The 15,198-nt window shown below is 56.5% G+C and overlaps 1 protein-coding gene across 2 annotated transcripts; it reads right to left on the reverse strand.

Annotated features, from left to right (window-relative positions):
* WDR81 (WD repeat domain 81) lies at positions 1-11,398 on the reverse strand. 2 transcript variants are annotated; one of them, XM_010978899.3, is made up of 10 exons: positions 7,054-11,223; positions 6,226-6,333; positions 5,766-5,956; positions 5,462-5,652; positions 5,055-5,220; positions 4,811-4,976; positions 3,436-4,125; positions 2,730-2,875; positions 2,276-2,455; positions 1-1,230 (listed from the first exon to the last, which is right to left on the reverse strand). In XM_010978899.3, exons 1-10 carry the CDS (start codon positions 10,718-10,720, stop codon positions 910-912), a joined length of 5,826 nt encoding a protein of 1,941 aa, XP_010977201.3. In that variant the 5' UTR covers positions 10,721-11,223; the 3' UTR covers positions 1-909. The 2 variants fall into 2 exon arrangements, 1 of the variants encoding a protein (XP_010977201.3); XR_004141955.2 differs by lacking the exon at positions 1-1,230 and having other exon boundaries at positions 2,322-2,455; positions 3,422-4,125; positions 7,054-11,398.
* Between the last annotated feature and the right edge of the window lie 3,800 nt (positions 11,399-15,198).

Below are 15,198 nucleotides of genomic sequence, written 5' to 3' on the forward strand. Positions count from 1 at the left end.
TTCCATGGCTCTTCCAAAGGATTTATTGATCATATTTACATCTATTGCAAATAGTGAGAAGGCAGCAGGGCCCAACCTCAGACCTCATCTCTGCTCCAGAATGTGAGGTCCCAGGGATGCCTGAGTCTTCCTATCCCCCGGGGGAGGGAGACCTGAGATGCAGAGAAAATTCTTCTCACCCCTTCTTTCAGGGTCTTGGACCCACTCCCCTAGAGGTTCCAGACACAGAGGCTGCCTCGTCAGCTCAAGGCACAAACACTGTGGTTTGGGGTAGGCAGGCAAGGCATGGGGTCACTCCTGGCAGGCACCACCTGGCCCAGTCCATCTTCCATCCTTTGGTCCTGCCCTCTTTCTTCCCCTACTGGTCCCACACTGGGCAGGGTCTGGCTGGGTGGACACTTAAACCCCAGCCCAAGGCCCGTACCTCCTGGACCATGGCCAGCCCTCCTTAGAGGGTGGAGTCCAAGCACCATCAGTGTTGTGGACTGGGGCAGCTTCCCTGTCTTTGTGGGACAGGGGCAGAGACAGCCCAGCAACGGGTCTTAGGCTGGAGACTGGCTAGGCAGGGCGAGTCTCCCTTCCCCTTCCCAGAGCTTCCTGTCCCCATGTGAATCCAGAGGGCAGAGCTGAGGAGAAGAGGGCAGCGATGCCTTCCCAGACTCTCTCTAGCTTCCTGCTGGCTAGGAGCAGCATCATCCCAAGCCATGAGTGAGATCCCTGCAGGCAGCCTCAGTGGCTCTGGGGGTTCTGAAGCCCAGATCCCACCCCGCCCTAGGTGGCAGGCCCTGTGGGTGCCTAGGGAACGGGGCCTGAGGCTTGCCTGGGAGGAGCTACTGGGGCAACAGGGGTGAGGGGATGGACTCCCAGAAGATGCCTGCCTGCCCCAACCTGACCAGCTCCCACCTCAGCCTATGCCAGGAGGCGGACGACCCCATTGTCTGAGCCCAGCAGGAGGTGACGCCTGGTGGGCAGCAAGGCCAAGCTGGTGAGGGTGCCACGGAAGTTCTCAGAGCTGAGCTTGGTGGTGGCTTGGGAAGGCGGGTCAAGCAGGGAACAGACGCCGATCTTGTTGGCCACAGTGCCGGTGACCACCTCGCTGCCATACAAGTCGAAAGTGTGGATAGGGTCGGATGCTGACTTGTAGTGATGCGTGGGCTTCTGCTCCAGCTCCTTCCAGACAGTCAAGGAATGGTCAGAGGAGGAGCTGACCAGGACACTGCCCTCCACCGCCTGCCCGGGGAAGAGGAGAGCCTCAGCGGGGCCTAGGGTCTTCCCATTTTCTCCCACAGTATCTCCCAGGAAGACGGTGCATCCTGAGCTGGGGACAGGCTGCCATCCTCCCACGTTAGATTAATGTTAGATAATACGAATATATTAAAGTGTCATCAACCTAGTCATCATTATAACTTGAGCACTTCACATGTTCTAGTAAGATGTTTAATGTGCCAAACAACTTAACCCTCATAACAACTCTGAAAGATAAATGCTGCCATTGTTCCCTTTTTAAAGAGAAAAAAAACTAAGGCTCAGAAAAGTTAAGTAACCATACCAAGGTCACAAAGCCAATAAGTGGCAGAGCCAGGATCAACATCCAGGCTGACCTCAGCACCCTCCTGATGCTTTCTTGGAATATTTAGAATTTAGAAGCATCTAGTACCCAGGGTGCCCTGGGGGACGCTGGCGGGAATCAGGGGCAGCCTGCCCTGAGCCGTGGCAGTGCATGTCCCCTGGTGGCCACTTAGGATGGAGAGGGAGTCCCAGTTGCCTAGAAAAATCCTCCCACGAATAGCCCTGTCCCTCCCTTCCTGTACCTCCCTGGGCATTTCCCTTAGGTCTGTGATTGAAAATGGGGCGGGGGTAGAGGTGTGGACAAGATTCCCATGCCCAGTTTGCCCCTGCCCCCACCAGGGCAGCCCAGCATGGGGCATGGACTCTGCTCAGTGGTCTGGGGGCAATAAACAGCCTCCCAGCTGAGCTTTATTTAACCTGAACTGGGTCACGGACAGAGCCCGACCCCTGATCCTCCAATCAAGACAAATATGGACAAGGGTTACTCATTAGAACATCTCCAGGAAGCAGCAGGGTCAGCTCGGCCCCCTGGTTCCCGCCCCCATGGCCTGCCTCCTGCCCAGTCCCCTGCAGTAGAGCTCCCTCCCTGCCCATCAGTCCTCAGACAGGTATACAAGAAGTCAGCTTGAGCTTGTCCTGTGTGGGCCCTAAGCAGAGACAGGGCCTGGAGCAGTCAGTGAGAAGGAAATGGGATCTGATTTGTCACCTTGATCTGCAGAATGTCCCCTTCATGGGCAGGCCAGCCACGCAGAACCAGGCCCGTACGGGTGTCCAGGAGCACCATGAAGCCTGAGGAGAAGCCAGCCACGACACTCCGGCCACTGGGGCTGACAGCCAGGGAGCGGACGAGCCCAGGGTTCAACCCGCTGCTCAGGCGGAACTCATGCTGCAGGCAGAGGAAGACAAGCTGAGGCCCCACGGCTCGCTCCCATCTGCTTTTCCCCAAGGTCCTGTTCCTCCCCCAACCCCCATAGCCAGAAAGCCTGAGCCTCGTCTCCCATCAAGGGGAGGGCTCCCTGTGTCCCAGGCCAGAATCCCACCTCAGGGTTTGCTGCTGCAGGTGATCTGTCTCCAAAGAGAAACTATGCCCTGGCCTCGTCTCTTCAGGGTCTCTCCTCCCTGCCAGACACCCAGGGCTCAGGGGACCAGACGCCCCTAACCTGCAGGCCAGGCTTCCTGCAGTCCACAAAGCGCAGGGTCGAGTCAGAGCTGGCCATGGTGATGCTGGTGTGGGGGGCAGGCATGACAGCCACTGCGGTCAGGGGCACCCGGCTGTCTGACGGCTCCACTGTGCGAAGGGTCTTCCCTGGGAACGAAAGGAGCGGTGGATCTGGGGTCCCAGCAACCGACGGAGGAGCCCTGAGTCCTCCAATCCCCTCAATCTACCCCACATCTGCCTCCCACATTCCCATGGCCAAGCCAGGTTCCTCTCTTCACCCCCTGCCCAAATTCTACCTCCCTCCCTACCTCAATGTTACACCATTCCCCCATCCCCGACTTTTTAACCTTGTTTCTCCCTACAACGATGACAAAATATAAGTGAGCAACCATTTACCAAATACTAGGTGCTACACGTTAAGCGCAACTCCTACGGGCGTTATCTTCTAAAGCAATTGTTCTGATTCTCATTTTGCAGATGGGAAGATTGATGCTTCCAGTAACAAAGTGACTTGCTCAAGGTCACTCAGCAAGTGAGCTGGCAGAGTCGATTTAAACTCAGGTATGATGGATTCCAAGTCCTAACTCCTCCTCTCTGTGGTCTCATCGGGTCACCCCTAAAACACATATCACCGCACCCCAAGCCCCTGACCCCAGGAGGAGTACAGGACGACAGCAACAGAACAGGCCTCACCTGGGCCCGCTCACCTGTGAAGGGGTCCCAGATGTGCACAGCCCCGTCACAGCTCACCACACACTGCGGGGCCTCAAGCTGGCCCACAAAGAAGACACTCTTGCGGTGCTGGGCATAGACCAGGCGTGGGGCTGTTTCACTGGTGCCGTCCCCAGAGTTGTAGAGCGGCCAGAGGCGCACAGTGCGGTCCTTGCTGCCACTCAGGAAGAAGTCCTCACTGCTCAGGGGCACCAGGCACTTGACGGCCCCCGCGTGGCCAGGGAAGCTCTGCAGGCGGATCTGATGGAAGTGGAAGTGGGCGTCCTGCTGGCTTACGCCAATCTCGTACTGCCAGTAGGCCAGCCAGTTCCCGCTCAGCCCGTGGGCGCTCCGTGGCAGCTCCCGCTTCAGCGCGTTGTCCTCGCTCTGGCTGCCGAGGCCCCCACCGCCCACCCCAGAGATGGGGCCCAGCGGGCCAGGGCTCTCAGGCTGGGAGTCATCGGGGACCTGGATGCGGTTCCCAACCAGGACGCTCCCAAAGGTCCCTGAGTGGCCGTCATCCTGGGGGCAGCCCCCACCCTGGGGGTCCCACTCAGGGCCAGTGCTTGGCACGGTGGGCTCCATGCTGGCAGGACCGCGACTGCTCGGGCTGATGCTCTCCAGATACAGCCCCGCCAGCTCCCCCACCAGCTCGTGGTTGGGGATGATTTTCCGGATGATGTCACCTGGATGGGAGCAGGAGAGGCCTGAGGTTAGGGGAGATGGCAAGTGACACCACCACCCACCCAAGGGCTTGGGAACCACAGAAGATGGGGCAGGTACTGGCTGTGTAACTCTGAGCAAGTAACTCTTCATTTTTGAGCCTCAGGTTCCTCCCCAGTAAAATGTGGATTCATTCATCCAGTATGTACACGTAAGCATCTTCCATGTGTGCTGGGCGCTGTGCTGGGCATCAGAAATAGAAGGGTGTGCAAGATAGGTCATGGTCTCCCTCCCACAGCTTAGATTTCAGTGGAGAGATGATAACATATCTGACCACAGGGCCGTTCATCCTATTCAGGGAGATGACACACGTAAACGCTCAGCAAGGGCCTGGCCTGTATAGGAAGCTACATGAACAGTGGGCCGCACATTTCTCTCATTTAGTTCCTAAGATGTTGGTATATAAGCCTGACTCCCCCACCTTCCCCAAGGACATGCCAGGTTCTCCTCTGCCTCCTTACTAGCTAATGCTCAGTCCTTGTTTATAAGTTACCTTGGACTCGGGGTCTGAGGCCAAATCCCTTTGCTCTGACCCAGAAAACTGTGCTTAACACCCACTACAGATTCTAGGGGCAGGGGGAGCGTGGTACCCTCCCAGGGGAAGAGACATAGCCACAGAGGCCAAGAGGGAATGTAATGGGACCGTACCCAACAGGCAGGAGAAGGGCACGTAGATTGTGTATGCCATCTCCAGGGTGAACACCTTCTGCAGCTCGTCCAGCAGGGTGGGGTCCACTGGCCGCTGCTGCCCATCGGAGAAGACCACCTCTGGCAGCTGGCCCTCACTGCGGCCCACAGACTCCAGCTTCAGATCCTATAAGCAGGAAGCCCAGGGAGTCACCCAAGTCCACGGCCCCTGACCAGCCCACCCCCACCAAGTAGGTCTGCCCACCTGATGCCGAAGCTCGTGCAGCTGAGAGAAGACTCGAAAGAAGGTGGCCACGGGCTCGCTCAGGTGCTGCTGGACCATCTCCTGTCCGATGCGCAGGCAGATGAGGGCGATGAGGCTGATGGTTTTCACACACAGGACAGTCCGGGCTTGGGCTCCACTTGGGAACCTGGAAACAGAGCTCATAAACTCCAGCCTTTCCCACTCGCCACTCAGGACTTGCCCAGAATCTATCAAAAGCTGGGGCTATAAGACCAACTGGCCCAAACCAGATGAGGAAACAGAGACACAGAGAGGTGTGGCTTGCTCAGGGCCACCCAGCCGGGATCAGAACCAGGACTCCTACACCCCTCACCCCTGGGAGCCCCCTCAGCTGGGCTACTCCCCCGTGGGCTGGGGCAGGGGCCTACCCCGTGACGAGGGAAGTGAGGAAGCTGAGCACGGGCAGCAAGACCTCATGGCTGATGCGGGGCAGGATGTCCATGAGCGTGGTGTCTGAGAGGTACACGATGATCTTCTGTGCCAGAGTCACCGCTGCCAGCAGCCCCGCCTCCTTACGGCTATTCAGTCGACTGGGGCCTGGGGTGCTACCTGGGGACACCTAGGGTCGCAGAGCAGGTGAGAGCCAGGTTGTCCCACAGACTCCCCAGAGATCCTGGGTGGGTCCTCAGACTCCTTAGCCTCCCAGCCCCCAGAAGAATAATGGTGACTGACCAGGTAGCTGATGTAGGGCAGGTACTGGTAGGTGAGGACGGGTTCCCCATACAGATGGGCGATGTGGAGGAGGCAGCTGAGCACAGGGCCCGACACGATATCGCCCAGCACTGGTCTCTTCTGGTAGATGTTGCCGGCACTCAGCGGGGGGCTCTCACCACTGCTCACCGTGAACTGCTGCCTGGTGGGCCCTGCCAAGCAAGGAAGGGCCAGCAGCCTTGAGTAGCGAGTGGACAGCAGGTGGGAGGCCAGACTTCCAGGGACCGTGGCAGCCCCTCCTAGCCTGGGGTCTGCCCCGCACCCTACCCAAGGAAGGAAGGAGCTTGCAGGCTGGGACCCAGGACCTGGCCAGGAGGTGGTTTGATCTGAGGTGGGAGCAGGAAGGCTCCCCTACAGGGAACTGAAGATGGGCAGAGGGCTGGGAGGAAGCCCCGTCCACAGCACCAACCCCAGGCCTTACCAACATAACATGACGTGAGCAGGCGGAGCAGGTTCCGGGCCACGTGACGAGAGGCCACCGTGGGGCCGAGCTTGGCGGACAGCCAGCGGACCATCTTACAGGTCGTGTCTGCAGGGCGGGAGCAGACCCTGAGCTCATCAGATAACGGCAGCTTGCCACTCCTCACCAACTCTGGCTCCTACTCTGCCAAGGAGCCCAGCCAGAGCCTGATCGCCCCACGCTGCCACCCTCTCTTCAGGAGCAGCGGAGGTGGCCTGTGGGACTCTGGCTTTGAGGTTGCTCCCAGCTCCTCTACTCGGGCACAACTTGCAGGAAGCTTACCTTTTCAGTGAATCTTCAGCTCCTAAATGACGTCCTGGCCTGGCCCTGGCTACCGCCCGCTCTGGCCTCTGCCCACTCCAAATCTCCTCAGTCTCTCAGTCTAACCATGCTGGCCTTTCACTGATTCTTTAATGGAACCATGACAGCCTCAGAGCCTCACATGTGCTGTTCCCTCTGCCTGGAATGCTCTTCCCACCTCAGACCCTGCCATTTTGGCCCTGCTACCTCCTCTTCATTGAATTTCAACTGGCCCTACTTTCAAGGAAGCCTTCTCTGACCACAAAAAATGAGATCTAAGCCCCATTTTATATTCTTTTGTAGCACTTCAGCCCTATTCTTTATAGCGCTAAAGTAACTTGTGCTTACTTAAGATTGTTTACAGCGTGGCACTCCCCTTTTGGATGCCCACATCTATGCTGCGTGTGGATCTGCTCAATCCACTGCTTGGCACAGGGCAAGGGCTCAGCAAATGAAGACCGATCAACACCTCCAGGCCTGAGAACTCACCAAGAAGGATCTTCTGTTCTTTGCCCTCCGACTGCTCAGTCAGTGGCTCCTCGCCTTCCTCGCCAACTGCCCCATCGCCATCAGCCACAACCGTATCCATGGACAGCACGGTGTCAGACAGGGTGAGCTCAGACGCCTCGGGGACCTCATCTTGTTCCCCTTCCCCCTCCTCCTCCTCCAACACCACACAGCCTTCCTCTTCCTCTTCCTCCTCGGAGCCTTCGCTTTGCTTCAAGTCCTGGCTGCTGTCGCCTGACCTGAGGCTGCTTTTGTCCACGGGGGCGCCCTCATCTGCGGCCCGCTCCTCTCCCAGGGAGGTCTCGCTGGTGCTGCTCTTGTCACTCAGCCGGCCCAGGCTCACAGCCTCAGCCTCCTGGGGCTGAGGAGATTCGGCCACGTAGAGCCCAGCCTGGAAGTCCTCTGTCTCAGGGAGGTCGGCTTGGTCATGGAAGCTGACTCCAGACGTGTAGTCCAGGAGCCCCAGGCCCGAGGAGGTGGCAGCCTCCCCATCCATCTGGATCTCCTCCCCAAAGGCACAGGAGCTGGGCCTGCCCCCCAGGAGCCCACTGTCTTCATCCTCAGCAGCCCCCGCCAGGCCCTTGCTTTCCTCCTGGGAGGCCTCCCCCCCAGCCAGCACCTGTAGGACGTGGGGCAGCAGGTGGATGAGGAAGGCCTGCAGGCCCAGCCGCACCATCAGCTGGGCCACAAAGCAGTCAGTGTACAGGTAGAAGCGGCCATGGAGCCGGCAGGGGCTCTCATAGGCACCAATGAGAGGCTTCAGCAGGTACTTATTAGCATTTTTGGGGCCCAGTGCCTTGGCAACGGGTTCAAATAGGTACCAGGCCGAATACACGGCCGTGTGCTCCTCAGACATGAGTGACAGGACAAAAGGCAGCAGGATCTCCAGGCCCTCGGGGGTGATGTCACTCAGTACTGCACCCAGTTGCTGCCACAGAGCAAAGACCAGCTCCCGCCCCTGGGCCTCGTCCTCCACACGCCTTGCCTGGTACAGGAGGATGAACTTGTGCAGTGCAGGGAAGTACGGAGGGAAGGGAACCACGGAGCTGAAGGGGCTGAGGAGCTGGGCCGGGCAGGGTGGGGGCAATCCCTGGGAGACGGGCCTGTACTCAAACAGTGGGCCCAGCTTGCCCCTCCTTGCAACCACGGGGCCTTCGGGGCCATTCAGCTGCAGAAGCATATCCAGCACAGGCTGCAGAGACACCGGGACCTCCTTGGGATAGCGTGAACAGAGCTCCCGAACAGCCTCGAAGCGCACCCACAAAGGCGCATCCGGTGGCAGTGTCCGGACCCTTGTGGCAAACACCATCTCTGCCAACAGGACACCCAGCGCCTGCATGTCCCGATGGAAGAGAACCTGCAGCTGCACAGGTGGCTGGACCTGGGACTGCTCAGGCACCTCCAAGCGGCCCCCTAGGCCTTTGGTCAAGAAGTTGCCCAGCTTCTCCAGCTCTTCCAGAGCCTGCACAGGATTGAAGCCCTCTGGAAGAAGAATCTTGCCCTCCTCACCTTCCCCAAGGTCTGCACCAGCAGCTTTGTTCCTGCGGCCTGGTCGAGAAGCTGAGGCCCCTGAAAAAGACAGGAGGCCTGGGGGGGCTTGACTGGAGGAAGCGGAGGAGGAAGAAGAGGGGCCTAGCTGGTCACCTGCTTTCCCAGCAAGAGAGATGGAATCCAGAGCTTCTGTGGCCTGTTCTAAGTCATCCTCCCCTGCCCCGGGCCGGTCTCTGGCCCAGCCAGCCTCACAGGGAGTGGCCTCCAAAACTGGCCTGCCCACCCCATTTGTAAGCTGTCCAGAGAAGTCCTCCTGGCCTGTGCTCTCCTGAATGGTCTGGAGTAACAACCTGGGAATGAGTGGAGGTTCCGGGGTAAGGGTAGGGGCTCCAGCCAGGCGCTGGGGGTGTGGCTGATCGAAGAGCTGCACCACGCCGTAGCTGGTCAGGTGCGTGTGGGCATCGACCAGGTGCAGACACACATTCTTCTCCTTCACAGCCTCCTTGCCCTGGAGTTTGTAGCCAAAAGTGAGATCAATCCAGTGGTGCAGGTCCTGAGACACCTCATGGCTCTCCAGCAATGCCCGGTGGGCAGCCACGAACTCCTGGCTAGAGCTGCACCAGGCCGGCACATCCAGGTCAGGCATGTCAGGGTGGATGGAGCAGAAGATGGAAGGATCGGTGTAGAACTCAGGGATGCACTCATCGGGTGTCCAGTTCTGCATGCGCTCCATACTGGCAGGATACTCGTGGGGCTCCCACTGTGCCCGCACGTGTCCACAGAGCACCGACCGGGGTGTGCGCCGAGCCTTGTACACATAGTATGTGATGTCAGAGAGCACGTCGGAGATGTGGTGAGGAACATGAGGTGGCTCCCCGCCACCTGCACCACCTGCCACAAACGCCTGCCGTGTCATCTCATAAGTGAAGTCCAGCTGCTTATCCCCCTTGTTGAGGCGGAACTTGGACTTGCGCAGGTCTCGGAAGCGCCCATGGGGCATGGTGAAGTCCACCACCCAGGGCAGCACTGGGTGGTAATTAGGATCCCCCTGCCGCCGACCTGCCAATCGATTCAGCTGCATGAGGTAGTGGAAGTTGCTGATGCGGCCATGGACCCAGTCTAGCACAAGGCCCCTAAGTTCCTTCTGGCGGATGGAACACCCGGGTCCCCCTTCTCCATCCTCTCCAGGCTCAGTGCCTGCCCTGGCCTTCACTACAGGGGTCTCCTCATTCTCATCCTCCTCAGGCCTCTCGTAAGCACTCAAGTCCAGCTGAAGCTCACTGCAAAGCTTCTCATCCACAGCAATGTGGTGCAAAGATAGGGCCCCACAGGCCAGTCCCTGGCGGTGACAGGCATCCATGGCCCTCAGCACACGGAAGAGAATGAAGAGCACCTTGGCTTGGCTGTTGGTCAACTTGGCAGGGCTGAAGGTGACCACATCATGCAGGGAGAACTGCACATAAGGGTGCACCATGTATAGCATCTCTGGCGACTCCAGCAAAGCCTCGGCTCTCAGAAGACTGGGACAGGCCGGGCTGCCCCGAGGAGGACAGAGGCCATCTCTTGCATATGATGGGCATTGGGTAGCTTCACCCACTGGCAGGAAGGGGCAACCATAGACCCTCTGCAGAGCTTGCCTTACTGAGTCCAGGGCAGGGACAGCTGAAGGCGCAGAGCTATGACTATAGGGCTGCCCATAAGTATGATAGGCATGGCGCCACAGGTTGCGATAATTCTGGGCAGCCACATCCTGCATGAAGCGAGTAAGGGTCTCTGGGCTGCAGGACCCCTCCTCGAAAGGCAGGCCGCCCAGTGGGTAGGTCAGCCTCCGTTTCCGCAGCCCGTGCACCTCCACTCGCGTCCAGCCGGGAGGCAGCCTCTGCACGGAGCGTTGCAGAAGAGTCCTGACTTCCGCTTCGCCCAGGCCCTCCGCCCGGGGGCAGGGTCCCAGGGGAAGCCGACGCTCGCGGAGGCTGGCTAGCCAGCGCGCGGGCACTAGGGCCACCACGTGGGTGCCCCCCGGGGCTGGAGCCAGCTGCCGGGCATCGATGTTCAGGTCCTTCTCCACGCACCGGAGTAGCTCCTCCATGTCGGGGCTTGGAGGTGGTGACCAGCCCTCAGTAAGAGCGACTTCCCGCCCCCTGCTCCCCAGGGCCATCCTCTCCTGGCCGCCTGGGGGCAGCGCGGGGCTGAGCCCAGCCACGGCCCTCTTCCCCACGGCTTCCGGGGTGCCAGGTCGGGCGGATGGGGATGGGAGAGGGACAGGGACGGAGGCGGCAGGGGTGGGCTAGGGACAGAGGCGGGTACGGGGACGCTCTTACCCCTCCGCAGGGTCCTGCGCTCCGGGCGCGGCGGGGCGGGGGTTGCGGGGCGCCAGCGCTGGGCTCCTCCGTGACGGGTCAGCTGACGTGGCTCACGTGATCGTCCCGGCACGGAAACAACCGCACGTGGCTGGACTGGGCCCGGGGACCCCGCCTCCTGCTCGCGCCACCGCCCGGCGGGCCTCGGCGCCCTCCCTCCCGGCTCTCTGCTTGGCCTGGGTGGCTTCGCTTCCTCCGGGGCTGGGAGGGGCTCCTGCAGGCCGCCACTGGTGCCGGGGTGGGGTATGCTGAACCGCCCACGAAGATGGGGGCTGCTGAACCACTGACGAGATTTCTTCTCCCCTCCCTACTTCCTCCTTCTTGCGCCCCGTCGCGGACCTAGGGAGGCTTTCCCGAGAGATCGAAGCTTTTAATCGCAGATCACCTCTGCCACCACCACCTCGCTCTGGTTTTACAGATAAGAAACCCGAAGCAGAGCTAGGACTTTTGACATCAAATTCCTTCACCGCCTCCATGCTGCCTTCCAAAAGAAAGAGCTTTAAATTTTCCAAAATATTTCATCAGTAACATTCCATCTGGCCCTCAGAACACTCAGTGAGGGAGAGAGGATGATTATTGTTTATATTTTACTGGTGAAAACCAAGAGCCTCCAAAGAAGCTTATCCAAGTGGCAGAATGAAGACTTAGAAGCTGGTGCACAGACTCTGTGCCCTGGAGTCCTCCCCACCCACAGCCATCTTACGGCTTTTTTTTTTTTTTTTTTTTTTTCTGTCTGTCTTAAATTCTGGAGGATAGAAGTGGCCGAGGCTCAAAGGCCTGGAATTCTTGGGAGGAAATGTCCCCCTAAGGATTTCCTGTTGAAGATCTGCCTCTGCGGTGCCACAGAGCCTGCCTGCTGTGGTCAGAGCCTACCAAATGCCACGGTGGCTGGGGGGAGGGGGCAGCACGGGACAGGGAGCCGAAACCAGAGAGCTGGTACCAAAATTACATGACTCCTTCAAAGGGTTTCATTTACGACTCATTTGCAAGATAGATAGGCCATTGTCTGCAGCAAACCCACTACCCCTGTTTTTTTGAGTCCCACTTCTAAGGAGTTTCCTTCACCTAAGAGTTTGGTGTGGAGATACGAGAGTTCCATAAAGGCACTTAAGAAAAACTAAAGTCCTAGTTAGAGAGGAGACAGGAATGGCTTAACGGTGATCTGATTCTATCTGTATCTTCTTTCTTGAAGGGGCAGCCAGAGCCCCTGATGTACTTGGTCACATGACTTTGGGCAGCCATAACTTAAAACCACCATTTATGAGCACTCATTAGGAGTCAGGCCTCACACCAAGCACTTTGCATACCTTGATTTCTTTAATCCTCACTATAACCCCCTTTTCCTTTTTAACTGAGGTGTTTAGATCTTTTGTTTAGGTTCGCGATGACAATTATCCTTATTTTTTTATTCTTATTTTTTATTGAACTGTAGTCGATTTACAATTACAAGTAGATTTAGTTTCATGTGTACAGCAAAGTGATTCAGTTATACACGTATATTATATATATGTATATGTATACGTATATGTGTGTGTATACATATGTATGTATATGTATACATATGTGTGTGTGTGTGTGTGTGTATATAAATAAAACAACCCTTTTTAAGAAGATAGTTTTATACGATTTTAGGGTGAGGGAGCTGACTACCCCAGGTAACATGCCCAAGGTCACATAGCTAAGAAGTGGTAGAGCCAGGATTCAAATCCAGTCCTATCTTATTCTAAAGCCAATTTTCGTTGTACTCCTTGGCCTTGCACTATTGTTTTTTCAGCTGGGAAATGAGGTGTCCCTTGACAATCTTGTATCCCCAACATTTGTATGAGTACCTCAGATGAGAGGATGGTTTTGATGGTGAGGAAGTAGTGCCTGCTTCTTAGTACCAAAAAAATTGGGTCCACATGGTCTTTGTTCTGGTCTCAGTTTACCTAGATTGAGCAGGCATAATTTGTTTTTCTGAAAGTTTGTGTGTGCCCTGCCCTCTAGTGGTTTTGGCTTGCAATGCAGCAGTGACCTTGAGTGTAACTAACCTTACCTGTTACAGTTCTTTCCTTCCCTTAAATAGGGAATACTGGGTACTGGTGTACTGGTGTACTAAGATTTCTAGGGCACTGACACCTGCCGCAACCCGAGCCCTAAAACAGTGGTTTTCAAACTTCATGATGTATTTCTGATTGAGACCCTGGAGTCTGAATTTTTAACAAGCACCAGGTAATTCTGACGCAGTCAATCTGCAGGTCACAGCTCGGGATGTAATGCTCTGTAACAGCTCTATTTCCAAATGCTCCCTGAATCCCAATACAGGCACCCTTGGGCTTTGGGGAATCTGGTACCAAATTAGCCACTCCCCTTTGTCAACCTCAGTACTGAGTTTCTTGAAAGTCATGGTTTGGATGGTCAGGGAGGGAGGCTGCAGTAGCTCCAGTGGTCAGCCCATGCTGAGTGAGGTTAGCTCTTGCTGACCTGGCAAGGAGAAAAGTGAAGGAAGCTAATGTTTAGTGCACCAACTATGGGCCAGTTGCTGTGCTAGGTGTTTTCAAACATATATTTTTTTAAATCCCTACAATAAGCCATGAATTTATTATTTACTCTATTTTGTAGATGAGGCAATTGAGGCTCAGAGAAGTTACATATCTTCATCAAGCTCACAGCTGTTAAGAGCTAGAATTTCAATCCAAATTTGTCTAACTCAGTGGTTCTCAACTGGGAGCAACTTTGGCCCCCAGTGAACATTTGGTAATGTCTGGAGACAATTTGGGTTGTCATAATAGGGGGTGGGGGGTGCTGCTAATGGCATCTAGTGGGCCAGCGATGCCACTAAACAAGCTACCATGTACACGACAGCTCCCACAAGAACTTATCTAGTGCAACATGTTAATAGTGCTGTGACTGAGAAACCCTGGGCTCAGAGCCTGTGCTTTTGCCCTATATGGTGGGAGGGTGGGGGCATGGAAAGTTAGAACAAAATGGGAAAGGGCCTACCCCAAGGGCCTTGGGTAAGAAGGGAATGAGATTTCTATGCTAAGGATAGTGGACAATGGGAGCAGCTGATGAGATTTCTTTCCTCCAAGCTTGGCCAAGACCCTACTCAGTTTCTCCCAACCTTGCCAAGTCAGTCCTGGGACTTCACACTAAGTTTGTCCTGGAGTGACCCTGACACTCAGCTCAGGGCTAGGGCAAAACAGTTACCTGGTTCTTCCTACAGGACTTCCCAGCCAAAGCCCCTGGTTCCTGGGGTCACTGTGCTCCACCTGCAGCCCCTGGGATGCTCCACATCAGCACCCTTGCATTGGTGGGGTAAGAGTGTAAAAAATGGAGCCAAGGGCCAGGTAGTGTCTAAGAACAGTTAAAAGTGGAGTAACGGGCAAAACCAGGAGGATCCCCTTAGCAGGACCCATCTGGGGAGGAACTTGAGTAGGGAATAGGGGGCAGCTGGCCTGGAGAGCTGGGTTCTGATCCAGAGGAGGCTTGTTTCCACAGCCATTCCTCTTCTCTAGGTTTAGTCCTCAGCTTCACTGGACCTTCCCAAGTACCCATTCCTGGAGCCTGCCAGCCACCATTCTGGGCCTCCCAATACAGGCCTCCTTACTAGACCAGAGGAGGGTGGGTCTGAGCTGACTGTGCCTAAAGGAAATAGTTTTCGTTCCTTGCTCAGAGCCTCAGAAGAACTAACCAGCAGACTGGGGCGGGGGCGGGGGGGTGGAAGGGGCAGGGGAGGAAAACAGTCTTGGAGTGAAAGGGAAGAGGAAAGAACATACAAGCAGGTCCCCCATATCTAGGGCTCCATCTCCTTCCTTCCCTCACCACCCGTGGTGGTGGTGGGGGATGGGGATAAGGGGATGGAGGAGGGCAGAACTAGAGGAAGATGTGGTAACAGCTGATTCGTCCCCTGAGGTCACACTTTCCAACAAACAGCTGTTACTGGGTTGGGAGGCAGGAAGTTTCCTTAAAGGCACAACGTTCTGAACACAGTTTCAGAATTCTGGAGATCCCAAGAACGACAGCAATCACTTGGTGGAGGATGTCTTTAATACGGAAGGAACTGTCTCACACTCCAGGCTGTTACCTTCACCCTCAGTTGGAAGCTTATGGAAAAGTCACGGATGCCTGTCCACACGTTGCTCTTTGGTGGTGGTGGTGGAGAGGAGGGAGTGAAGAAGTCGGGTGGGTCTCAGACTTGCTCCTTTAAATAAGCGGTTCGACAGCTTTTGCCAAGTCATTGGGTTCTTTTCCGGGTTTTTTTTTCCCCATTTCCCACCCCCCCCCTAGTCTCCGA

This window comes from Camelus dromedarius, chromosome 16 (assembly GCF_036321535.1).
Source record: "Camelus dromedarius isolate mCamDro1 chromosome 16, mCamDro1.pat, whole genome shotgun sequence".
Lineage (NCBI taxonomy): Eukaryota > Metazoa > Chordata > Mammalia > Artiodactyla > Camelidae > Camelus > Camelus dromedarius.

Excerpts from the sequence above, each read along its gene's own strand:
- WDR81 (XM_010978899.3), bottom strand. The coding sequence starts at position 10,720 with ATGGCCCTGGGGAGCAGGGGGCGGGAAGTCGCTCTTACTGAGGGCTGG. Across the intron at positions 5,221-5,461 it reads CTCACTTCCCTCGTCACGGG|GTTCCCAAGTGGAGCCCAAG; the intron begins GTAGGCCCCTGC and ends CTCTGTTTCCAG. Across the intron at positions 1,231-2,275 it reads GGGACATTCTGCAGATCAAG|GCGGTGGAGGGCAGTGTCCT; the intron begins GTGACAAATCAG and ends TTCCCCGGGCAG.